General features: G+C 42.6%; 2 protein-coding genes across 2 annotated transcripts; both read left to right on the forward strand.

Moving 5' to 3' along the window:
• The first annotated feature begins 3671 nt into the window (after positions 1 to 3671).
• On the forward strand, positions 3672 to 17466 carry LOC139914351 (ankyrin repeat domain-containing protein SOWAHC). Its single transcript, XM_078288363.1, has 11 exons — positions 3672 to 3957; positions 6290 to 6351; positions 7351 to 7587; positions 8418 to 8522; positions 10498 to 10554; positions 11074 to 11175; positions 11407 to 11427; positions 15047 to 15139; positions 15945 to 16017; positions 16204 to 16299; positions 16440 to 17466. Exons 1-11 carry the CDS (start codon positions 3825 to 3827, stop codon positions 16610 to 16612), a joined length of 1152 nt encoding a protein of 383 aa, XP_078144489.1. The 5' UTR covers positions 3672 to 3824; the 3' UTR covers positions 16613 to 17466.
• A 5856-nt stretch (positions 17467 to 23322) lies between these two features.
• Positions 23323 to 25004, forward strand: irx7 (iroquois homeobox 7). The gene is made up of 2 exons (XM_071902646.2): positions 23323 to 23544; positions 24035 to 25004. The coding sequence occupies exons 1-2, from the start codon at positions 23323 to 23325 to the stop codon at positions 24821 to 24823; spliced, it is 1011 nt and encodes a 336-aa protein (XP_071758747.2). The 3' UTR covers positions 24824 to 25004.
• Positions 25005 to 25303: the final 299 nt, after the last annotated feature.

A 25303-nucleotide genomic window follows, 5' to 3' on the forward strand; every position in this document is an offset into this window, starting at 1 on the left:
TCTGTCTCATGTTTTTAATACAGACAGCAGGTGGCGAAAGAGTCTCTAGTGAGGTGAGAAGAGGGTGCAGCCCTGTTGGGAATTCATTTCTTGCATCATCCTTATCACAGCATGGTGTCAAGCTGTACCTGTTGCTTTGGCTCAGATCAGTAAAGCAGCGGGTGTACAGCCAGGCCAGTTTTCCACTGAGGGCCATATTGGAAATAAGTGATTTAATACTTCTGTGTGCATATTTTAACATGCATACTTCTTTTTGCCCTAAGTATTTAAGATAATTTAATTTAAAATCAAATAGCTTGCTTGTAAGTTTGGTGCAGAAGCACTGTAATAATCTTTACCTACAATACAAATGTAGCAGATGGATTCATGTATACAGATGTCTGCAGACTGTAATATATAGATGTTTATATTAATATCCCTCCACCTAACTCGTTTTAAGCCTACCTCTCATTTGCACATATTTTTCCCAAAATATACACACAGTCACTTAGCAGTTGGTCTTCTCTTGTTCATCTTCTAAAATGGGTCTAAACATCCCTTTGTAAAGTGCTCTCTCATAGGACTTATGGTAGAATTGTTTAAGGGAGTTAAACAGCATTCATCTGTTGGGTTTAGTTACAGGGACAGTTTCTGGGACAGGAACTGGCTGAGATCACATATCGTGTACAGCTGTCTGTCTGGTCCGCCTGTCTGGGCCGACTGCCCTCCTCTGCTTCCCAGGAAGTGCAGCTCACGTCAAATCTGGTTTTGTCAGAGGAACCCATCTCAAACACACTTGCGACACATCCGCCCAGGGCAGAGCAGGGGCCGATGGTCCAAGGTAATGCCATGGCCAAGGTGTATTTACAGGTGATTATATCAGCTAATCGGTGGATTACAGCATGTTGAGTCCACACAAGCCCCTAATCTGCAGGGAAAAGACAGTGCAGTCCTCTGGGATTTTCCCTTTAATCTGGCCCAGAGCGCAGTGGCCCCGCCCGTTCTCACATCTGGCCCTTTGGGATTTACTGTTGTAATCCTTGATTTTAAAACAATTTTATTATGCTTTATCGCTGATATGCTGGACTTTAATTATTAAAATGCAGCTTTCTATTTTAGCAATGAAGTAATTACACATCCTTGCTCTATTAGCCTCTGGTAAGTAAGTAATGAGGTTGTGCCACACCCAGCTGTAGCCCCATGATGGCTTCATGCTGGGTGCAGCCTCACTCTTAATAGGTTCTTGTCTGGTATAAATACGCTATGATAACGCACAGCAAGATGTTATGCAACGGTAGAGCAGTTGTCAAAATGTCTAAATTAATTGCAGCACTTTTATTTTAAGAGCTTCAACACAAAACAGCAAATTTTCTCTCTGGAAAGTAAAATCAAATCCCATGACATTGTTTTCATGATAGAAATGTATCATTCCCCCTGGACACTTCTTACTCAAGTGGCCTGGTTTAAAAATCCTGTTTTTTTTTTACTGTGAAACAGGGACAGTTGACGTTACTTAGGAAAATGTATGCATATCTAAAATGCAAACTGTTCATGTTTTGCATCCTCTCCTCTTGGCATTCCTCATCCTATTGCAGTAGTTATATGCCTTGTTTACTGTGCACTTGAGCATTGTCTGTTTGAGTTCTGATGAAAATGCCTTCTTTTTTTTGCTGTGCACTTCATGCAGCTGGGGCAATGGAGGGTTAACACCACTTGCTATGGCAGATGTCAAAAACCATGCTGTAAAAAATGTCCGATTAACACAAAGGGGCACTTTGGCAAATCCCGATTATAGGAGCACTTTCATTTATTAAACTCTGCCAATCCCCTGTACTCTTTTTGAGCAGGGATTAAAACCAGGTAGACACCATTGTCTGTCTAAACAATCCCTCTCTAAGCCCTGGCCGTTTCCTGCTGCCCTGAGCCCGGGCCTGGCTGGCTGGCTGGCTGGTTGCCTGCCTGTAATCTCAGTAGGGGCTTATAGGTCACTACTACCACTACACATTCCCATTAATCAACATCATCCCCTTTAGAGGGACGAGGTGATTGGATTTGGGACATGTTTTACAGGGGTAGAAAAAAGAGAACAGGGAACTAAAGCGTGTTTACAAGGGCTGTGCTGTGAAAAGGCCCATGGACAAGTGGCAGCCATATGGAATGGATAACCCCGTGAACATCTGCCCTCTATCAGTGGCACGCACTGCCATTAGGCCGGCTGCTTTGACCTTCACATGGTGCAGAGGGCCGCTGCCGAACATCTGGCCCTCGTTTGCTCTTATGGCCCCCAGAGAGCAGCGTTTAAGCAGACAAGTAGCTACGAAGAAATATATATGTGTGGAACTCTTCATGGTCGTGGATCTTGCAACGCACCGACTGCAAGGATGCCAGATTGATTGGGTTTCCAACAAATTAACTTGAGACAAATTTGTGTTTTATGCATTCTTAACCGTTTCTGCTGTGTGGAACGTGTTAGTAATTAACATACTGAAGTGACCATTTAACATTTACTCCTTAAATGTCCCAAAAAGTGAATTTGCACTGCTGCCACAATTCTTTGGAAGGCATTGTCTACCTGGATGGCTTGAGAAAATGAATCACGATTGATGCTTTTGCTGTTTTTTTTTAATCAATACTGGCAAGGTGATAAATGTATTGCCAGCTGCTGTCTGGCATAAATTCATTCCACAAAGACATGACATATGTTAGGGGATCAAATTTCTTTATCCTGATAAAAGTTGTGTTGTTTTCTAAATCGAGAGAGCATAAGGTCCCACTTTCACGTGACAATGTAAATTCCTCACCTCAATAATTGTATCAGCCTATAAGAAGCTTACTGTAATTACAATATTGTCTTTTTTTAGGGTAGTAAAACATGAAATAGAAAATCACTCATTTCTTAATTAAATGGAACACTCATTCATAGAGAAGGTATAGCTACTAGTGGAGGACAGAGGGATTAAAATGTAGGTCCAACACATTTAATATTCACAACACACTGACACAATTAATCTGACAGTATGTGCTGTGCCATAATAGCTTACTGGCCCCTCCACTCAGGCCATAACAGAATGGGCCCTCTTGCTTTGGATTATGCTGACTGCATTGCAAACACTGACCACAAGTGACCCCCATAATGCTAACCTAAGACCTCATTCATTTACAAGGAGGAAGGTTTTTTTTTGCCATTTGTGTTGTGAAATAACAGCAGCCTGGTGTCATGCATTTATACAATGGCTGTTCACTTTGAGTTCATTACTAGTATTCCCATAATACATTTTAAAAGCAACACGTGCAAATATTGCCACAAAAAAAGTCCCTATTGGTATAGTATAGGAATATTATGGGTCATTATGTCATAGTGATGCCATAGCAGATAGAAGAAATACCATAAAGTATGATAAGGTCACTATAAACTCACCATTGTGTACCACGGACACACTATAAGTCCCTATAGGAATTATATTATAGGGATATTATAGTGATTTTTCGCAAGGTCAATAGACTACTGACTGAAAAATAATCAGTGAAAAAATGTACAGTTAATTAAGGAGAAGGTTTTGATTGTACTGATTATGTGAAATAGCCCCATCCACAGAACCTGAATTTGGGGGAAAAACAACACATCTGCTCGTGCCCGCTTTGAAAGGGTTAACAGGAGGAGGCGCAGCAGCGGTCTGCTCGCCTGGGTGGAGTGAAGTTGGACATGTACTACTATACATTTTCTCCCAAATTAGCCGAGAGGACGGCATTATGCCTGAATAAAATAAAAAAGACCGCAAGAATTACCCCCGAGGAACTGAAAACCACTCAGGTCGTTACAAAGCCGTTATAAACATCCAGCTGAAATGAGTGATGTCAGTGAAGAGTCGCTGCTGGATTATTTCTACTCTACCGGAGGCAATTCAGGCAAAGTCAAAAATGCAGATATATTGAAGACATATAAGCCTTTTATTGGCCATAGTGACTTGCAATTACGTGGTAAGTAGCGTTCAATTGTATCAGAGATTCAGCTAGATTAAATTATTTCCCCGAAAATGGGAAAAATGTGTGGTCATACACCAGACTGCACCAGTTACAGTGCTGGTCGACAGTAAACTGGCACGAATATCACTTGACCTCGTGTTTGTCTGACCAGCTCATATTTGGGCTATAGTCTATATCGTTCAAATACGCCTTTTCAACGCAGTAACCGTACAGCAGCCCTGTTCCCACAAACGGCTTTTCAAATAAACGCCGTTTCATTGTTCTCCGGGATAAAGCAGACATCTGGTTTGCATTAAAAGCCTCTGCAAACCGATACAGTTTCAACAGGAATTCTGTCATTTCCTCCCTGAGGCCAGTTGTAGCTGCCTGGCAGTGAGTAATACTGGACGAGCCATCACCAAAACATCACAGTGTTACCTGCAGGCCCTGCGGCTCCAGTTGTTAGCCTGTATAGACTGTTTAAACCACAGTGGTTCCCAATCTGGGTCCTGGGACCTGCGGGGGTCTTTCCAGCGGGTCCCTTAGCAAAATGAGGAATAGTTCATTTCACTGTTATTTTCCTCAGTTATTTCCCTCAGTGGGAGAATGTATAAGGATGTTTATATTATAGGCTTCACTCTCCCCTCTGCTCTTCTCCACCCACCTACAGTACAGACAGTTATGCAATCCTGCCCTAAATCATATCTAACAACTAAAATCTTCTCAAATGGGACAAAATCTTATTCCCAGATAGTCCAAATAAAATCTCAACCCACTATATCCCATTAAAACCCTGTAACACTACTTTTGTGTGTGCAGTTAAAACACCCTTCATGAACTAATCTCAATGTACCTGTAGTGTGATTGTATGGATTTATTGACTTAGAAGACAAATAATGAGCTCGTAACGATGTAGTTGTCTATCCAGTGCATTCTACAATGCCTTTATCTCTGGCACCAACTGCAATACAAGTAGGCTTAACGTATTTTAACCTCTCCAAACGATTATCCAAAGTGACCTTGTATTGCAGTCGTCAGCTTGTACTGTCCAGATGCTGTGTCAGCACTGCAGTTGTTGACAGAGGTTTAGGGAACTGCTCTGATAGTGTGCCATCTGACATGGCTGTCCAATTAGGGAAATGCTTTCCACATACTTAAAGTCTGTCATAGCATGTGCTTGCAGCTTTTCATGTCATAATTGTGGTGATAGTGTTTTAATCATAATTAAGTCCACATGCATGACTAGATCTGGAGCTCTAATGGGGAGCTTTTTCATCAGGATTGGGCAAAATTGGGACGTGGTGGGAAATGTATGAGGTGCTGCTTGTGTGTGTGTGTGTGTGTGTGTGCCTGCTGTTTGCGCAAACCTCTGGCTAATAAATAACTGGACATGCATACCGTGTTACCCTGCATGGTAAGCAAGGAATTCGTTTGTTGAGACAGATGTAAGTGGCTGCTTCCTTTGGCTTTCCTGTTGTTGTGAATGTGAACTATGCGACTGTCTCACTACAAATGTTCTTTCCCCTCCGCGTCAGGAAAAAGGAAACACTTCAATTGTCCAGAGCTGCATACCCGCGCACACCTAGGCATTAATGAAATACCTACGGCTGGAACGTTTCATGACCAGTCGTACCGTGTTTGCTTAGCCGCCTGGTCTGCTTGATAACCGTGGGCCTACACTGACAGGCAGCTCTGAGTCACAAGTCTGAATATCTGCTGATCGAATGGTAGAAACCAGCTTTGTCTGATGAGGCGGAGGTCTACCAGCTACCCAACTGTAGTCTGTTTGGTTCCCACAGGAAAGACTCGGCCTTTGGAGATGCAGTGGAAGCTGTTTCTATCTTTGCTCATGCTGGAGGAGGTCTTCTTTCCCCTCTGTACCTTGTTTTGCAGTGACCTTTTTTTTTTTTTTTTTTTTTGAAATGACTGTTTTGCAATGTGAGCTGTGTTCGGCCTGGCCAGCCAGTAGTGTGTTGGAATGGCCCTCCTCCCTCCTAGTGCCTCCAGATGAAGAAACAGGAGAGAGCAGCTCAGTCCAGCAGACCTTAGCTCATAGACTACACATCTATTGCAAACAGACACCATCACGACTGGCTGGGTCTGTGTGTGGGAATGCTTTAGGTGTAACACAGAGTGGTGTAAGACAAATCTAATGCTGAACACCAAGAAATGAAACTTTATTCCAGTTCTGTTTATTCATTTAGTGCTGTGGTTTGTGTCTTTTCCCAGTCATTTGACATTTTGTGTATCAAAACCCCTAAGGTGAAAGTTAAGTATTATGTGAGAAATGAGAAGTTATATTTAGTTTTTCGATTTTTCATGCCAAACTTTTTTTCCCCCCCTGCAGCTAAATACAGAGAGGAATTCAAACTCATCATCGACAGAATTGCTGTAGTGAAGTCAGAGAATGTAAGTAAACTAGAAACTGTTTTTACCTTTTGTGGAAAACGCTCTGCTGCAGTGTGTACTGTATTCATATTTCCACACTGAGGCACACACACACAAATGTATCAGTGCTATAATGAGGTTCTCATGGCAGCTAAACTATCTTGACTTAACAAGGAGCTGCCCCATCTGTTTGCTTTGTTTTCTACAGTACTGTATGTACCCGCTGGTTTCCCCCAAGGGACTGCCGCCTCAGTTCTCCATTTCCTTGTAATGAGCTATTTTTACTATTCAAAAGTATTTTCACATATTGACTCTTAAGGTGATGAGTAATACTGCAAAATCAATTCAGTCCAAATTCCTTCCTACACAGAAGACTGGGTTTATATTGAACTTAAACTTATATTTTCATCATCATCTACCTTTTATTTAATCAATCATCTATCCTTTATTTAATCAGGTAGTCTCATTAAGATTGACATCTCTTTTTCATGAAACCTATAAGAACAAAAAACATTCATAAAATTGACAAAGTCACACTTTCCAGCAGCCAAACAGTCAGTAATATACATACAAAAACATTATTTAACATAACAAATACTACATTATACAAAGCAATTACAAACATCATTGAAAACATGAGATCTTATTACTTTAAATAACTGAAGGGGACAAGAAATTTTCATTTCAAATTGCTTTGCAGTCTGTTCCAGAAAGTAGTGCCAGAAACCGGTCTTGCCACGTTCAGAATTGATATGCAGAGTATTTAAAACTAACTTTGTCGAGTCTTGTGATCTGGTACCATAATTACTGGATTCAAAATACAGTAGAGTAACCCAGTGTTTTTATATCAATTACAATGTTGAGTGTGAAATGTATCTCCTGTAATAGAACAAAAGACACTGTGGTAAACTCCATCCAGTAGTTTCAAAGAAGAAGGGGCAGCATGCAAATACAAAATCAAATACAGACATGACTGTGGTTTTTTCTATCTTCTAAAGACTTTCTGTCTCTCTCTCTCAGGGTGAGAAGTACCTGGTCCTGAAGAAGAAATACAGGCAGCTGCTACATGAGCGAGACGCAGAGCATCATGGGACGGACAGGGACGGACAGAGACATTCCAGCCCGGCCAGAGCGGACGCCTCCTCTCCTTCTCCTCCCCAGATGGAGCTCCAGGACACTCCTGCTGCGGAGAGGAGGCCTGGTCAGGTGATGTGGTGCGGAGGCTCCAGCATCGCCGCAACAGAATCCACTGACCAGGTGAATTTCAAATCATCTGACAGGTCTATTCTATTCTATTCTATTCTGTGAAACTGAAACTGAAACTGTGGGACGAGCTGGGATGATTCAGCAACAACATGGGATGTTACAATGCATCTTACTGTATCTGCTGTCAGCTCAGCACAGCACATGTTTACTGTTCATGTGGATGACGTATCTCTCTCTAAACAAGGCCCTCTTTGTTAGTGTTACTCTGCCATCCATTGTCTCTCCGAGCATGTGTGAGCATTTAATGGCAGTGCTGTGGCATTGACATTTAGACAAGGGAACAGTGTGGAAATGAATGGGCTCTCATATCTCATAAATATTTTCTTTCTCTGGGGCTGATCGAAGTTCGCTGCTGTGAGAAGAATGGGAGGGTCAAACCAAAGTGGTTATGTCTTTACATACAGGGTGGAGCCGTTTAAAGCTTTTTTGCACTGCAGCACTTGACTGCTGTAAAAATAAACCCTATGCACTGGTTAAATGCAGGATAATCCACCCAAAAGTACTTTTACAGGGCATATTGTTCATGTGAAGAACTTGAGCGTTTAAGCATAGATTTGAAAGATTAACGTATCCTCAACTGGTCGAGTGTCCATGCACATGATTTGCGCAGACAAGCCCTAAAGCAAACATTATCTCTCTACACACAGATGGTGAAGGGAGGAAAAGAGCAAGAGCACAAAAAAAGGGTTTTACGCAAAGTGTGAATACTGGCTGTTAACCTCAACTGGCAGTTAGAGCAGCTAAATGGTTAGCCTGTGAACACTCATCAGCACTCTTAGATAATAGTAAGCTTGACTTTACTGTGTCTTTTCCTCTTTTAGGAGCAGCACACAGGGAGGACCGCCACTCTGAGGGAAGCTCCTGTTATCCGAATCGAGGAACATAGCAATGGGGAGGATGAGCTGGACAAAGATTCGGGGTCAAAGGTGACGACTGGACTGGTTGAAAGGGCCGGGTTCATTTATTTTAAAGTGTTGATAATTCTTGTCCTTCTATCACTGAGAGGAATTCAGGCTATAGGACTCCAGAGCATATAATGAACAAATCACTGTGGGTGAATTTCCAGCATTTAATTACTGTTTTTGGTTAAGGGGAAGCCCACAACTTGCAGGTAACCAGCTTCCTGCTTCCAGTTACAAAATCGAACTTGTTGTTTTATGGGAACTATAAGCATTATCACACAGTTTCACCGAGGTCCAGCCAAAAACTCTCCAGTAAAAAGACTCACTTCCAGTTCGGAGATTACACACCAGTGGTTCCTCCAGCACCCACCAGGTGGTGCTATAAGTAAATTACCTGGATTTGAAACCAATGCTGAACATTTGAGTGGGAGGGGGAACAATATGAAAAGGGGGGTTGACGGGGAGGGGGCAATCTGCATTTAAATAAAGCCCTCTGTTATTATGTTAAGCAGCAACATGTTGGAACTCATTAGAAAGATAATAATGATTTGTGCCCATTAAAGAGATTGGGATTCATCCCAGAGAAAGATATGTGGCTTTCCTTGATGGCCTGAACGATAGACAGATGAAATATGTTGGAGTGTGTTAATATAGCACTACAATCAGATTAAGTGTGTTTGCTTAAGGTATTAGTCGCACCGTTGAACTCTGTATTTAGGACACCCGGTGAATAACATGACAGTTTTTCTGCGTTGTTGAATCTACCTGGCTGGTTCACCGCAGCGTCACACACCATTTTGAATTAGAACACCTTAGACTTTTTAATTATTCTTCGTGCAGCACCCAAAGCTTGGTAGGACTTGTCATTTACAATTACTTTAACCTTAAATTTATATCAAATATAGACATCAACATCCTCAAGTATCTTATGGCTGAGTACAGCACTTCAGAACTCAAAGGTTTTTCACATATAGGATGGCAAAGTGGTGTTAGGTTTTTCATTCTGTAATGTAAACACTGGTGTGGAAAGAACCTCAGAAGAAGCCTGGTAGTATGTAGTGATTCCCCTGTGTGATTTCCACTTTCAATGCAGTCTGTTCACCAGTAGTCAGAGGAATCTCCCCTTTACTTTGAAAACTCTCTCTTGAAATTTGTTTTGGTTGTTGGAGTGCAGCATCACTTCACTCTACTTCTCCACACGCCATGTCTAATGCAAGACAAAAGCACTAGAATTACCGTTTATGAACAACAAAATTAAAAAGCGCTGAGAGGGTGCTTGCCAGAATTCTTGTAACCAGGATCCAACTCTTTACTTCATGCCCAACAATGTTTTTCTCTCCTTCTTATTATGGTTTCCAGCAAAGTGTGAAAAAAAAAAATGGACATGTGCCAGTGTGGAATTGGCTGGATAAATACTATCCCTCCACTTTGCCTGTTCAACACAGTGACGTGTGACAGTTGGTGCAAGAGACATGAAAGGGCTGAGTGTTTTAACGTCGTGTCCCGGTCTGATCTGAGAACAATTTGCAATCAAGTCCTCCTCAGAAAAGGCCAAGAAAAAAAACACAATCTCCCCTCTCACATTAATCAGCCAAAGTGACACTTTTGTACACTCTGAGAAGGGCTGCGTTCGCTATTTTCAGAGTGTTTCTCTTGACCCCTTCGACTGAAACGGTGAGAAAAACACATGGCCTGGCTGCAGGCGTGTTGTTTTTTGGTTAATTGTTAATTGGATTGTTATTCATTACCCCTTAAGTGTGAAAGCGTCACCTCTGTCTCGCTGTCTCATTACCTCTCTATCTGTCTGACACCCTTTGGTCACTTCTCCTCAGCTGAAAAACATCACAACGGTGTGACTGTAGTTGTGTGTGTGTGTGTGTGTGAATGTGTGTGTGTGTACTGGGTGATGCTGGATCATACTGTATGAGTGTATCACAGTTTATGCTTATTGTCACTTTCCAGAAATAGTCATATGATTCTTCCATCATCTGTCTTTTAGTCGGAGTCGGAGCAAGACGAGGAGTGTATGGGCAGCATGGGCTCCACCGCAGTCGCTGTAAGTTCTTTTCTCTTTTCTCTTTTCTTTTCCTATGCTGTTCTGTCTCAAAGGAAAGGCTTAGAGGAGCCTTAAACAAAACTTTTTAAGAGTTTCCACAGCAGAGATCAAACAGTGGCTGGGGAACCATGTCAGTGTAGTAGTATTTCCAAAATCGATGTTTTTAGATGTCAGTTGATGCCCATCAAGGGACTGGTCTTGGAAATTCGATTCAGCTCTACACAGACGTACAAAACATCAGATGCTGTAGCTGATATGGTATCACTGTTACTGATGCTTGTTCCTTTTAAACAAATAACAGAAGTAAAAGTGGAAACTGTTGTATCAACTTGCTGCCGTTTCATGGGTGTCTCCCAGACTGTCAGTTGGCTGTGACTCAGTCAGCGGTGGGAAATGGATTAGAGGGCTGTAGCTTCACTGCTATCAAAAGCCCACAGAACAGGATGTGGATAGTAGAGGGTGTGTGTATGCGTACGTGCACGTCTGTTGAGCCCTCACCTCCTCCCCTGCCTGTTCTAGCTGGACCCTATAGAGAAGGAGTGGATCTACTCAGCAGCCTGTGCTCGAGTCCCTGACCTGTCCCAGCTGCTCAGACAGGACCCCTCGCTGGCAAACAAGAAGGTAGCGCCGCTCTCCGCCCCTGTGCCTCTAAATGTAACACAAACGCCACGTCAACAAAGTGAAGTTTTGCAAATAAAAACTCATGCCATCATAGGTTGCCTTAATCAAACTGAATCAACAGGTCTGTCCTGGTAGTCTGTTGGCTGTGTGTAGTGGGATTCTGATGGTTTGCATTGTATAAGTAAGCCTCTCTAATATTTGGTTTCTGTCTTTTTTGTTGGGTCAAACCAGGACTTCACCTCAGTGAGTATTGTCTCTAGCATTTTGAGAATTTCTTTGTCGATTGTATGTAACATGTTGCATCTTGTGTTACAGTATGTACTATAGGTGTAAATATTATTAGTATAAAGTATTGTGATACATGTGGTGTATTACATGACTTTTGTCTGATTTCAAGCCTTTTATTTGCTCATTTTAATGTGCTGTGGCTCCTGACTGTGACCATGACCATCCTTCTCAGGGGGTAAGTTTATTGATACAGCATGCAGTGATATCACTAGGTCATAAACCGATTCACGTCTCTCCTCTAATGTCTATTCATGTCTAGCCTGTTGGGCTTGTTGAACAAGTTCATATACAACTTTAGCCCAGGTTACCTGCATTGCAACTGACCATATAGCAGAACAGTACTTCTTGATTTATCAACTGTGATTGCATGTTTTAGCATGCTATACAAAAAAAACCCTCACTCAGATCCGTATTTTGCTTGCATAACTTTCACAAGCTCATTCTGTCGAGATTTTCTCCCTAATTGTATTCTGAGAACCCTGTGTAAAAACATCCAGATCATGCATTTCAAAGGTCCACTATCAAAAGGATTATGAAAGATAGCTTTTTAGCTCCTGTGCCCCCCTGACAACCCAAATCCTTTTATTTGTCTCCCTGTGCGCTTAAGAGATTTGAGCTCATGTTTGTTGTCCCTCCCCTGTGTCACAGTTCTCACACCGTCCTGTGGCCATGGCAGACCACCTTCTAAGAGTAGCCCTAAGCCTCTGCCATCCCCACCCGGACAAGATAGCACGGCCGCCATTGAAGTGCAGGGAGATGGGGGGGGATTAAGGAGAGTCTTAATGCGCCACAAAGACTTCACCCACTTAAAGATAATCTGAAAGTAATAGAGCAGGCTGGGATTAATTGTAGAACAATGTTGGTCGTGTCCCCGGGAAGGTGCTAAGTCCCCCTCAGGCCTCTTTGATGTTCCCTCTAGCCTTCAGCCTTTCCCTGTTCAGAAGAGGTGGATGCCTTTCCACAGATAGGCTGCAGAGATACCTCACCTACAACCAGAAGTAATAGGAAATCGCAGGGTGATATTTAGGTTTGTTTTTAAAGCCAGGAGTTATTATTTTTGGTCTCTTGGTTAGACAAATCTTGCTCCATTGCTATGTCAGTATGTTCGGACTTTGCTCAATACCAAAACCAAAAACCAGGTAGCAAATCAAATGTTTGACTAAGACTGAAGGGATTACTCATTGCTTCCTTATCCTGGCAGGACTTAAGCTTTTCCTGTTCTGACCAAATATTGAGGAAAACTTATGTCCCTATACAGATGATTGTTTGGGATTATGCGGGTTTACATTGAGTTTCTAGATATGCCCTAGTAGCTTAAACCAAACAGTTGTTTGAAGGTGAAATTGCTAACAAGGGAAGACATACCCATATAAACACCCACATCTCACCCAAGCCAAGCGCTAATCACTCCTAGTCTCACGCTCTTCTTCTCTTCCTGTTCTCTTGGTGACGCGGGCCACTGTTCCTGCTGTGATGGACTTCCTCTCTCCGTGCCCTACAGTTTGTAAGTACATCATTGGCCCATCACTCCTCTCCGTCTTCCTCTAGATCCAGGAAAGTGTCGGGCCACACTGGCCATTGTGTCCCCTGCTGATTTGCGCCTCAGCCCTTTAGCCACCGCTCCCCTCAGTGGGGAGTGGGTGGCAGGGACAGAGCCGTCCCTGAGTGATCGGACAGGTGGGTGGGGGGGCCGCGGCCACCCCAGTGGGCAGGAACAGAAACGAGAGGCGCAGGAAGGGAAGACGCCGCATCCTGTTCAGCCTCGTCCATCACCCTCGCCCACTGGGAGACCCGCCGAGCCGCCTGTCAAACAGCCCTTCGGCCAATCTGTCTTTAGGATGTGACAGAGGGGGCAGACAAAAGAGATGGAGATACTCCAGCCAGACGGCATCTATCACAATCTGTCTCCCAGACGGCCCTTAGACAGAGGGATGTGTACCTACCTTTTCCCCGTTCCCTTCTTTGGATACAACGTGGAATATTTCTAATGTCAGCTGTTGCGCAAGCTCATTGTGTTGTGGTTTGATTAAGAGATTATGGGGTCAATCCTCAGCAGTGTCGTGGCTTGACACCCAACACAAAATCTGTCTTCAGGTAAAGGACTGGTGTCCTGTTCAGGCAGTGTACGTATAAGTTGAGATGAAAGTGATGGAATGGAAAGGATCTCCAGTTTCATAGATAAGAGTTCAGAAGCTCTGCTGTTTGTGTTCTGAAACCCCATGTTATGCTTCAAAACACCTCAACACACTATGTAATGTATCATGTATGTGTCAGAAAACACTCACTGTGGAGTATTTCAGTAGACTGTGTCATCAAAACAACAATGCTATGCTATAGTTTTGATTCTTTCTAGTTGTCAACAGCTTGGTTTCCACCACATTTTGGATTTTAGAAAACTTTAAAAATGCAATAGTACATTTTGGATTGCATAGTTGGCAACATGTGCTTTCACCAAACAAGTCGTATGTATATACTGTATGTATCATAGTTATTGAAGAAAGGTATCATTGTAGAACTGGTATTGAAGTTGAAGTATATTGGTTTTGAAAAATTCCTAGTAATGTCAACTTTTTAGGAGCTAAGAAGACTTGCCCTGTTGTTAGCTTGATCACCATAAGTTTATCCAGTTGGGTTTGAAAGGGTAGAATTTTCTCAACCCATAGATGAGCATGCAATCCTTCAATTGAAGTGAAAACATGAAAATGAGGTTACAAGTTTTTCATCTGACCACAGCGATATGTAATTCTGAGATGATTACCGTTTGATTTGCTGTGTTAAGTCCGGGGTCACACTCAGAAGGAATGGATGTGGTTACTTGGCTGACATCTGCACCTACGCTGTGCTTTCACCTGTTGATAGCCCATAATTACCCAGCCTAAAGTATGTAGCCCTGACAAGGGAAACACGCTAGATCACAGTTGTGCTACTTAATAGTCAGACAGGTGGATGTGGTTGATGCGGTTTGCACGTGACTGTGTGTTTGTGCGTGTGCGTGGTTGTACGTACATGTGTGTCTATTATTTGCACTCATGTATGAGTATCAGTGTACGCGTGGACATAAGTGTGTATCTCCAAGGTTTGTGTAGCGGGGGCCCTGCTTTCCCTCTGTCGTGTGCTGACAGTGGTGTGGTGATGCCTGGGTGGGTCTACCCTCTGCGGGTCACACCAACATCATCAATCTTCCCCCGGGTGACAGGCGGCCGGGCCCCCCAACCGTGGGCACAGTGCTGTGTTGTTTTGTAATTAGGCTCCGTTAGATGGCAGGAAACCATCTCTCTCCATCCCTCCTTCTCTCCATCTCTCCATCCCTGCACTCCCCTCTGTGCACAGCTGGCCCTCTGCCCTCAAACAGCCAATGAGAACCTCTCAACCTGCTCTGCTCGGCTTAGACAACTTGTAAGCACAGTAATGATGCTGTGGCAATTACTATGACAGTACAAAACATAAGGATGTTGGAAAGAATGTGGTTGGTCATGTTTCTCTAGTTTGCATTTCACAGGGAGTAGTTTAGAAAGAGTGAATTTAAAGACATTATAGTACATTTTATGAATAACTTAGTCTCCCCTCTCTTTATTGTACACAGACAGCTCTGCATTGGGCAGCCAAACATGGAAAAGAGGACATGGCCGCCCTGGTGGCTAATGCTGGTGCCGATGTCAACACCAAATCAGTGAGTGCTTACTTTCATTTTTAGAAGATCATTTGAATTCTCTGTCTTCATCAATGCAAAATCACTGACTGATTCATGCAATTCTTTATGTGTTCTCTCTTTTCTTGCAGCATGTGAGTAACTGCTCTCTTATCAAACACGTATACGAGCAGGAAGTGATTGGTAGGTAAGTCGTTTGATTTTAATGGATAATAATAACCAACAGAACGGGGCCCCTTGGCTGCTGGTTTGAGTTCAGGTTTCTTCTGTTGTGCCCCTCGGTGATGTAATGCTCCTAAATGATCTCTGTGAAGATCCAGCTGTGCAAATGCATTACAGCAGCACGTGTTGCAGGGAGTACTCTGCTAATAAATCATGTCATGTCATGTTAATTGTTTCCCAAAACAGTGTCTGAATGTGCCAGCATGCCAAACGCTAGAACTATGCAATTTTCAGCGAATTACCAACCAATTACGTTTTTATCATTATCTTGTGTTTCCATAACCTTTGCTAATTTGTATATTTTCTCCCTCGGTGTTTTCACTGGCTGCGTTTGGGCATGGGAAACTCTAGGGGGTAGGTGGTAAACCTTTCCAGCACTTTTCCACAGTTATTCCTTGAACTCTCTACACAGTAAAAATGCCAAAGGTGATGTTCAGACATCTTGGACAGGCTTAGCCCTTTATGTGTGAGCAAAGTGTCAGAGTGTTGAGGATATGCATGCCAGGTCACAAGTGTCTTCTTTTAGAACACACATATCAGTAATTAAATTAAATTAAATTTTCTTTATGCATGTTTTTCCTTTGTTTTTACATTTGTTTTTGTCCTACAGGGATACACACCTTTACACATCGCAGCGCTACATGGTCATCGGCACATTCTTGACCTTCTCATAGGGACATATGGTAATTAGATGACTTGCATTTAACTCATGGGTTGCAGGGGGTGGGGTAGGCTTACAAGCATAACCATGAATCCACAATAGCAGAGTTGTATAGCCTTAGGCTTTAGGTATAAGGTGTCAACGAACTAGCTCAACTGCTGCCTTCCATGACCCGTTTCCAGTTTTCAGAGCTTTTTTCCCTTATCAGGTGCTAGAGAAAACTTAAGGGACTACAGCGGCCGTCTCGCCTGCCATTACCTGAACATCAGGGAACCCGAGGGACCAGAGGAAGACAGCGAGCTACGTGAGTGTCTCTTACTTTTGCTGCTGCTGAATTATCAAATGATTTGAATGAAATGCCGAGCTGCAGTGGCTAACAATGGAGCGTTTATGGGTATAATGAATTCTCACTGGCCTTTTGACTTTTGTTGCATGTGATCCCAGAATTCCAAGTGACCCAGGCCAGAGAGCGGAACAGGAACAGGAAGTTGACGTCGCTGTTCCAGTCCAAGAAGAAGTGGGGCTCAGCAGAGGAGCTGGCTCCCATAGAGGAGGAGAGAGCAGCCCCACATCAGCTCATCCTGCCTGCATTCAGACCCAGGAAGTTCTCCCGCTGAAGAAACACAGAGAGACTGTTCCTAACACACATACAGACTCACATGCATACACCCAAACATACATACATACACACATAATGCAAGCCTAGGTGTTTGTGCACACACACACACACTAACAAACACACTATGCTTACCTACACACAATCACATACAAGTTTACACGTGGGCACACAAACAACTCATCTAAGCACTGAACACAGATGCTTTAATATTGAATAGGAGCTGTTGCAGTCGACGCTTTGCTTAGACACTATCAATATTTATGCTTACTATAGAAGTATTTTATGAAGCCATTCAATTTAATTAAATGTTGCAAAAGGTTACTGATAGAGCTATTTGCCTTACATTTTCAAATGAGCTCAGGCCACATAGATTCTCCATGCATGCCATTCCCTTTGTTTATGTGTTAAAGTGAACAACGGCCACATCGTAAGCGTTTCTAGATTCCCTTTCACACTCACAAATTAATTCTGAGCCAATGACATTCCAGAGTAAATCCCAGTGCTATGTTAACTTTGAAATTTGCACTATTGAGAATCAGTGTCTTAAGAGTTATTTTTTGTTCATCGGTTTATAAGGGATTCAGTATTGTTCTCAGTCTCGTCAGTATTCGCTTTTTGCATTTGTTGTATTTGTGCTGATAACAAGGCAATGACAAGGTTGAGGAGGTGGAGGATTCTCAATGAAGTTAGTCATTAGTTCCTGCAATGCAGTGCCATTGTACAAGTTACAGTTATGTTTGCTCAAGCTAATTGTATAGTATCATCTTTAAAAGAACCTGCCTCCGTTACATCTTGTTTTGCACAATATTTATATTTTGAAGATATTTTGGTATTAAACTGTATTTTGTATCAGACTGTGTATGCCCATATTTTATGCCACTCATATTGTTGTCAGGACTTTTCTGCATAGTTCAGCCTACACACAATACAGTATATAAGCCATTTTGTGTCTGTTTTTGCTGTATTGGAAAAACCTAAAAACATTACACCTCATCAATTTCCCATCTCTGGACTTTTTCATTCGGTCACTCACATGGCAATTCCTCCCTAAGCAGCATTGACATGGAACTTGTGATAATGCTTTTTTTTTTTTTCTTTCAACACAATATCCCTCCCAAGTTTCTTAAGCTGCCTTTGATCTTACTTTAACCACCTGACTTTGTGGGCTACAGATGGAGTAAATATGGGCCCTGCTTACTCTCCATACGGCTTTAGACCTTAATTCCTGATTAGCTGAAAAGGGCAGCACTTGCTTTTGGGTCTTGGATATCAGACGACAGAGGGGAACAGAGGCAAGTGTTTTTGTGCTTCATTTTTGAAGGGGGGATGTTAGGGGGGGATAAGAGGGAGTTTCTGTAATAGATACTTATCTTACTGCCCTCAAGCCCCTCAAACAAAGTCCCCCTCTGAAGAGATTATAACCCAGGGAGGGCACATTAACTCTAATCCGATGCTTTGAGGCCTGGTCCCCCCATACCACCCTCTGCCCCACTTATTTCAGCCCTTCTGTTGTGGGGGACTACCTTGTATCTGGTGCATGTATGAGGAGAGCCTGTGGCTACACATTAGGTTTGTGTGTGTGCATGTGTGTGTGTCTGTGTGTGTGTTTGTGTGTGAGTCAGGGGGGTGGAGTGACTGTTTCAATAGCACGCTGACTCTAATGAAAAGCATTGAGGGGTGCATACTGCTGTGTAACTGATTCCTCTCTCTGAAGAGATTAGGCGCTACATTGTTGGTTCGGTTGCTCATTTCCATGAGAGCACAGCCTCCCACCAGCGGCTGCTTGGCTTTGTTATTTTGAGTTGGAAACACAGAGCCCAATGTCCCGGGCTTCCTTGTTGCCATTGTTTCACAAATAGGCCGAAATGTAGATGTCACGTCACAGATGCCCAATAACCTCATTAGCTGCTCTCTGTGAGGCTATAGAGGGAAAATAATAGACGCATGAACTTCAGTTTGTTCAGTTGTAACAGTTTCTGCATGGTAACAGAATCCTACTCTTAAAAACTAATGGTGAAGGAACCTAATTGAATGGCAGTATATTGTTTTACTGAAAATACAAAAGTGTCCACGTGGTAAAACAAGTGAATTTGATTGAGAAAAAGATAAATATAGGACATTTTTCATAGTTGTTTTTCATAGTTTCACAGCTAACATCAATTACTCCTCTGGAAACCAATCCCTTGTCCTCCTCTTTGCCACTGTTGCACTCATAAACGCTCCTTGGCAGCATGCTGGGCAGGGAGAGGTGGTATCCCTGCTTTGTCTATCCCACATATGTGCAGAGGAAACTTCTGGACTTCTCCGCAGTGGGTGTCCAAGTCTCTCAGGGTGGACAAGCTGATGTGCAACAACGAGCACACCGGGCGCAGGCAAACTGGGCCAGGCTCTAGCTGGGGGCTCCTGGGGCTCCTGCACCCACCGGGGCCCACGGGGGTCGAGCGGGGCCCGACACACAGAGACACAAGCGGCGGCCCCAGCTGTCACACTGGCCGTCGCAGCCTAACCAACGCCGCCTGTCACTCACCCAGCGGAGGGCCGTCAATCAGGGCGCACCCAGGAGGGAGCTGGGAGGCGGGCCACTGCCCGGCCCTAAACAAAGACATACTTACATTTGCAAGCGGTTTCAGCGCCACTACTACTTTAAAAGAATGATAGAGTGGTCCTGATAAGAGTAATGACAAAGGACAAAGAGTGGAAGGGGGTCTGAGAAGAGGGGGATAGATAGTAAAGAGGTGGGAGAGCTTGATAACATTCACACTTTGCCTACATCTCTCCATTTGTGTTGGTGTCCCAGGAAAATCCCATTATGGAGGAAAATTGGAGCTCTGGGGGGAGACGGTCATACATTTGTTGTCAATTGACTCTCCCAGCTTTTCAGTATAATGATATGCAAATTCTCCTCATCGAATTACTGCATTATATTTGTCTATTGTTGGTATTTTGATCGAGGGCTATTTAACTGCTCTGTTAAAATACCGTCTTTAAAGCCTGAATGAGGTATATGAATGCATAAAGGTTTCATTGTTTCATTTCATCATCAGATATGAACAGATGACACAGTAATAGTAAACACCACAACACAAAACTAAGCATTTCTAAATACTGGAAAAAACAATACATCTGGTTCATTTTTTTGCTTCTTTACTTTTCACCTTTTTTTAAGCAACTTCCATACAGACATATAACTTAACATCATTTAAATATCCTTAAAATGAATAAAACACTTTCCCCTCTCACCATGCAGTCTTCCCCTTGCCAGATTTTTATGACTCTCTGTCAACTTTCCCCCCTTTTAGTATCTGGCGGAGTAAAAAATAAACTAACAAGGAATAGGTGTTGAAGACTCTGTGGATTCTCTTTAGGCTTTTGTTGTCTTGTTCACACCTACCTATGAGCTATTCTAATTACATGCTTAGTCCCTTTGTCAGCTCACAGGCAGGTGATGGCCTGTAATTGAGGTCACACCTAAACCTATTGTCCTGACCAGCTCATTAGCCCCTTGGACCGCCATTCTGCATTTTATCCAAAACCAGGGCCGCACTTAACAGTCCGTTTAGTGAGTTATAATGTAAGATACGCACAGGATTTGTAAATAAAGGACGCTGCATTGTTTCCATACAGAGGAATGGGGCCTGGCCTTATCAGAGAGAGAGATAATTTCATCCTCTCTGTTATCTTGTACTGCATCTCACTGGGGACTGAGGACAATCGTCTTCCATTTGGTCACTTTTCTCTTCTGTAAACAACTGACATCCTGAGAGCAAACAGCACAACCCCGACCTGTCAGAGCAAGACCAACACCTGCATTGTGGCGGAGCTGCCAAAAGGGGAAGAGAAAGAAAAGAGGTTCTACAAGAGGGACAAAAGCCTCTGCCCTGAGCTGTTTGTGTTGGGAGATGTAGACTACTGATGCCATAAGCCTCCCACTCTTTGCGCTCTAGTCATCCCATTGTAGCTGCTGTACAAATTTGCTCTAGGCCCTTGTGGACCGCACCCAAATACCTCCTTCCCTCCACCTATGCCACTTTTTATCTCACTCCATCTACCCCCAGCATGGCTTCTCTCTCTCTCTCTCTCTCTCTCTCTCTCTCTCTCTCTCTCTCGCTCTCTCTCTCTCTCTCTCTCTCACACACACACACACACACGAACAAACATTTTCTTCAAACTGGGGGTTTGAGCTTTGGGTCATTGGCTGCATCTTGTTAGTAAACACAACACTATTCTGCTGCACCAGGGAAATCAATACATTATCTTGCACAGTTGAACTTTTTCTTATTATGTTTGCAAGCCCAATAGTTTGTTGATATTATTAATAATGCATTATTCAGATAATAATGAAATTGTTGTTGTACAGAAATAATACAAAGGTTACAGTGTGGCTCCAACTACTAAAAGTGAAAAAAGAAAAGACAGATTTATGCACACAGATACCAGAGAACTCATAATAATCAGTCAATATGTGTGTGTGTGTGTGCGTGTGCGTGTGTGTGTGTGTGTGTGTGTGTGTGTGTGAGAGAGAGAGAACATCTTTAGCTAATGTGAGGCCCAGTGTCAGGTAGCAACATTGAATTATTATTAAATATAATAATATAATAATATAATTAATTAATTGAATTATTATTATTATTTCTTTAGTTCATGAGACAACAATATATCTAGCTAGGCAACATATGTATAAAGGCTATTAGCAATGTATTTTCACAACAAGCTATATGATGTATATTGCTTATAGAAAGAACAATGTGTCTTGTGCTCCATCTCTTTGATCAGCTTCTTAATAAGAAATTTCAGATTTGAAACTTGATTCATGCAAGGTATAATTGAAAAAAAATTGAAAGAAACTTAAAGATGATTAAAGGCAACTATCCCATAACTAGCCTAAATTTGTTATCATGAGCCCTAGTGGATCTGATCTGGTTGCTATATATAGCATTTGGCAATAAAAAAAAACAGTGTGTCTAGTCTACATTTTGGGTTGAAATAAAATGAAACTGAAGAAAGGATGGGGGAAACAAATATTAAAATATAGGGAAATATAGGGAGTATCAATTTGCAAAGATAGTGTAATAAAATCATTATTCCACACAAATTGATGTATTAAAATTGTTTCAGGGAGTAAAAAGGGGGAACCAATACATGGAAAAAGTATATATTTTAAACATGTGTCTAGTTTTGACATATGGATCTTGTCTGTTGCATAAATAATGAGTACACAAGCACACTAAGGAAGGTTCACTCTGGCTACACAATTACTATTAGTACAACTAATACTTCTACTAATACTATTGCTACTACTACTACTACTACTACTACTACTACTACTACCACTACTACTACTGCTAATAATCAAAATGATGCAGAGAAGGGAGTGTGCTGCTTTGAGCACAGACTCTTTTGAAGGGCAGAGGGGGACAGTGGAATAAGAAGTGTAATCTTCTCCTCTTATCTTTAACAATCCCTCCTGCCTCCCCCACATTAGCATCTGTTATCTCACAATTATCATATACATTAGTCAACACCTGTTTCACTTAACCGCGTTTAATTAGAGCCATTGAAACGATGTGCTTTAGTCAAAACAAAACCATCCGACATGTAAAGGACAGTTTGTTATTGTTCAGTCAATAAATTAACAAATAAAAAAGGTATAGTCCTGAGGCAGGTAAAGTTGAATCTATTCATATGATGAGTTAGGCTATAAAGCATTTTCGGACTTTCTTATATAGCTATCGTTTTGAATGAATGGAATAAAAAATATTTTGGATGAGGTCTGTCCTTTTTCATCTAGGCCTAAATATGGATTGGCCGAATGCTAATAGGATTGAGGAAAGAATTACGTGGTGTTATACTTTGGAGAATCCAACGCACATTAAATTAAATTAAATTAAATTAAACTTGAGCAAATCTTTATCACTGCATTTAAGACACTTTCAATGGGCCTGAGGTAAAAACGCTTAACTTATTTATTAGCATAATTTGAGGCTATTCAGTGGGTTAATTCAATTGACGGACAAGCTGTAGAGATCAGTAGGCGACGCTAAGTGTCAGAACAGACATTAGAGACTGACATGATGTTGTTAACTGAATTCAGGTGATTTTCTAACCAGTGCTAGACATGAAGGAGTGTTACATTCAACATCAAATACAATTGAATATATTATGTCACCATGAGATGTGCTACGAATTAAATTAAATTTCACTCAAATTGCCTTTCTTGTTTATAGGCCTTCTGACAAATGTGTATGGCGCTCTAGCTTTGAATAAAAAAAGCGCTCATATCAACATTAACAAAGAAGCCTATGAAAGTCTCCTTGAAAAGTCTCATTGCTATTTTTATTTTAGTAAATGACAAACATTATTGATATTTGTTACATGGAGATGGGGGATAGTTTTAGCAGGCTATTCACCTTTTCTAGAGAAATGGTTGAATTTGAAGTGAAATTTCAATATTCTACAGAAATGATTGTGTGGAGATAAGTATCACATATTTAGCCTCTTTACGACAGCGTTAAAAGGAACAGCGGAGGGCTCCTTTGATGGGATTTGCGGCCAGTGAAAGCTGTAGGTCTTTTGAACGTAGCTGTCAGTCAACACTAGTGGGACCTCCCCCCCTCCTCCCCACACACACACTCTCTGGCAACTGTGTATATAAACGGATCGAGGAGGCGGGATTGCCACTCAAACCCGAATAGCTGGGACGCAGGAAAGATGCCCGCATCACAAACTGGATTTGGCAACTTCTTCTTGGAGAGAAACAGCATCAGCATGCCGACTGGATACCAGATACCGCTGCTGGGATGCCCGGCCGGGGTGCAGCAGCAACAAGCTCAGCATCTGGCAGCGATGGCAGCCGGGGTTCCCATAGCATATTCAGGACTACAGGGATACAACTTCATCCCCTACCCACACCACAGACACATCTCACACATGGTAAGTTGTGATGCGATATGATTCACATAGATTACATTGTAATTTAGCCATTGCATGAAAAGTTAAAAGGGCTTCATAAGTAATAATGATGTAGTGATAAATAAAAGGTGGGTAAACAATGACCTCCAGTCAGTGAACACCCACTAATATAAACAAAAGTCGATTGTATTTTCAGACAAGCATTAAGTAATGTTCTCCCTTGAAGGACCCTAGCTTTGTAACTTACAACGGTTTTATAATAGTTAGAATGAGCAATGAATTCACATCATAAAGAGTTATGTTAGCCTAAAAAGGGGGATAAACTCTATTCCACACTCATTTACACAGGTGAAAATGAGTTCAGGTGCGTCAGTGCCTCCACTGTATCCCTGCCAATTAGATGTATCAATCTTGGAATAGCGCTCTGCGTCGGTCGCCAACGCCGTGCGTAATTACGCACGGACGCGGTTCCTTGTCACTGGCTCTAAACGTTCCTTCTCTCTATTTTCAGAACAACGGTTTCGACTTGAAGGCTGCATCTCCCTACCATCACGCGCTCCTGGCTCGAGGGGGGCCGTTCTACCCGCCGTACCGGCCGGGAGCAGCCGAGGACCCCGGTAGGATCGCCAAGGTGGCCACGCGAGAGAGCACCGGCGCGCTCAAGGCCTGGCTGAACGAGCACCTGAAGAACCCGTATCCCACCAAGGGCGAGAAGATCATGCTCGCCATCATCACCAAAATGAGCCTCACGCAGGTTTCCACGTGGTTCGCCAACGCCAGGCGACGACTGAAGAAGGAGAACAGGGTCAGCTGGGCGTGTAAGGGGAAATCAGACGAGGAGGATGAGGAGCAGGAGGGCGAGAGCGAGGAAGACGAGAGCTCCCTGCACATTCATCATCATTTGGACGAGCGGGATGAGACGGAGCCTCAAGGTGACCGCGCAGACGCCGATGAGGACGCCGGGGACGCGCTGGTCAGCTCAACACCTGTGGATGCGCGTTTGGAGATGCCGCAGCAGCCGCACGACGAGCATAAAGACAGTGAGCTTGCACTTGGGAAGAAAGTTGACAAGAACGACTCGGAGCACACGCCATCAGCTTTGGAAAGTAAAGAGAATATTACCAGTCAGAAACCCAAAATCTGGTCCCTGGCAGAAACCGCCACGTCCGAGACTGTGAAGAAACCCCTGGACAATACTTACCACCCCGCTAGCTCGCAGGTTGGAAAGCTGTGGGCTGACTGGGCTTCCAGGAACGGACTGTATGTTCCGTCATGTTATGCCACGCATGAAATTCTCTAACCGGGTATTTAGACAGAGATCAGAGACATTTTCCGCATCTTTTGCACTTTAAAGTTTTCAAACCTCAGGAATTTGAGTCGTTAATTCCCGAAGTTTGCAGTGAAATGAGAAACAGCTGTGTTCTGAGACCAAAGACTAAACATGTTGTATGTTGTTGTACATAAATGTAGATGTATTTTTCCATCGCCACTGTAAATTATATTTCCTTTGTCTTATCATGAAGAAATATTTTTGCTTAAATAAAATTCAGCAAATGATCTAACGAAATTTTGACGTGCTTTACTCATGCATTATGTAGCATTTGTACTTATTAAGCTGGACATGACGTGTTCTCCTTCCATATGATAGAATTTGATGCAAAGCCTTATGTTTTATTTATAGCCTAGGCTATATACTTTGGGCACACATAAGAGATAGTCCATACTGAGCTTTGTTTCTTACTGAAAAATGACCAAAGTGGTGTGCATCTATTCAAGTAAA

The sequence above is a fragment of the Centroberyx gerrardi genome, chromosome 14, assembly GCF_048128805.1.
Source record: "Centroberyx gerrardi isolate f3 chromosome 14, fCenGer3.hap1.cur.20231027, whole genome shotgun sequence".
Classification (NCBI taxonomy): domain Eukaryota; kingdom Metazoa; phylum Chordata; class Actinopteri; order Beryciformes; family Berycidae; genus Centroberyx; species Centroberyx gerrardi.

Excerpts from the sequence above, each read along its gene's own strand:
- LOC139914351 (XM_078288363.1), top strand. The coding sequence starts at position 3,825 with ATGAGTGATGTCAGTGAAGAGTCGCTGCTGGATTATTTCTACTCTACC. Across the intron at positions 6,352-7,350 it reads CTGTAGTGAAGTCAGAGAAT|GGTGAGAAGTACCTGGTCCT; the intron begins GTAAGTAAACTA and ends TCTCTCTCTCAG. Across the intron at positions 10,555-11,073 it reads TGGGCTCCACCGCAGTCGCT|CTGGACCCTATAGAGAAGGA; the intron begins GTAAGTTCTTTT and ends TGCCTGTTCTAG.
- irx7 (XM_071902646.2), top strand. The coding sequence starts at position 23,323 with ATGCCCGCATCACAAACTGGATTTGGCAACTTCTTCTTGGAGAGAAAC. Across the intron at positions 23,545-24,034 it reads ACAGACACATCTCACACATG|AACAACGGTTTCGACTTGAA; the intron begins GTAAGTTGTGAT and ends CTCTATTTTCAG.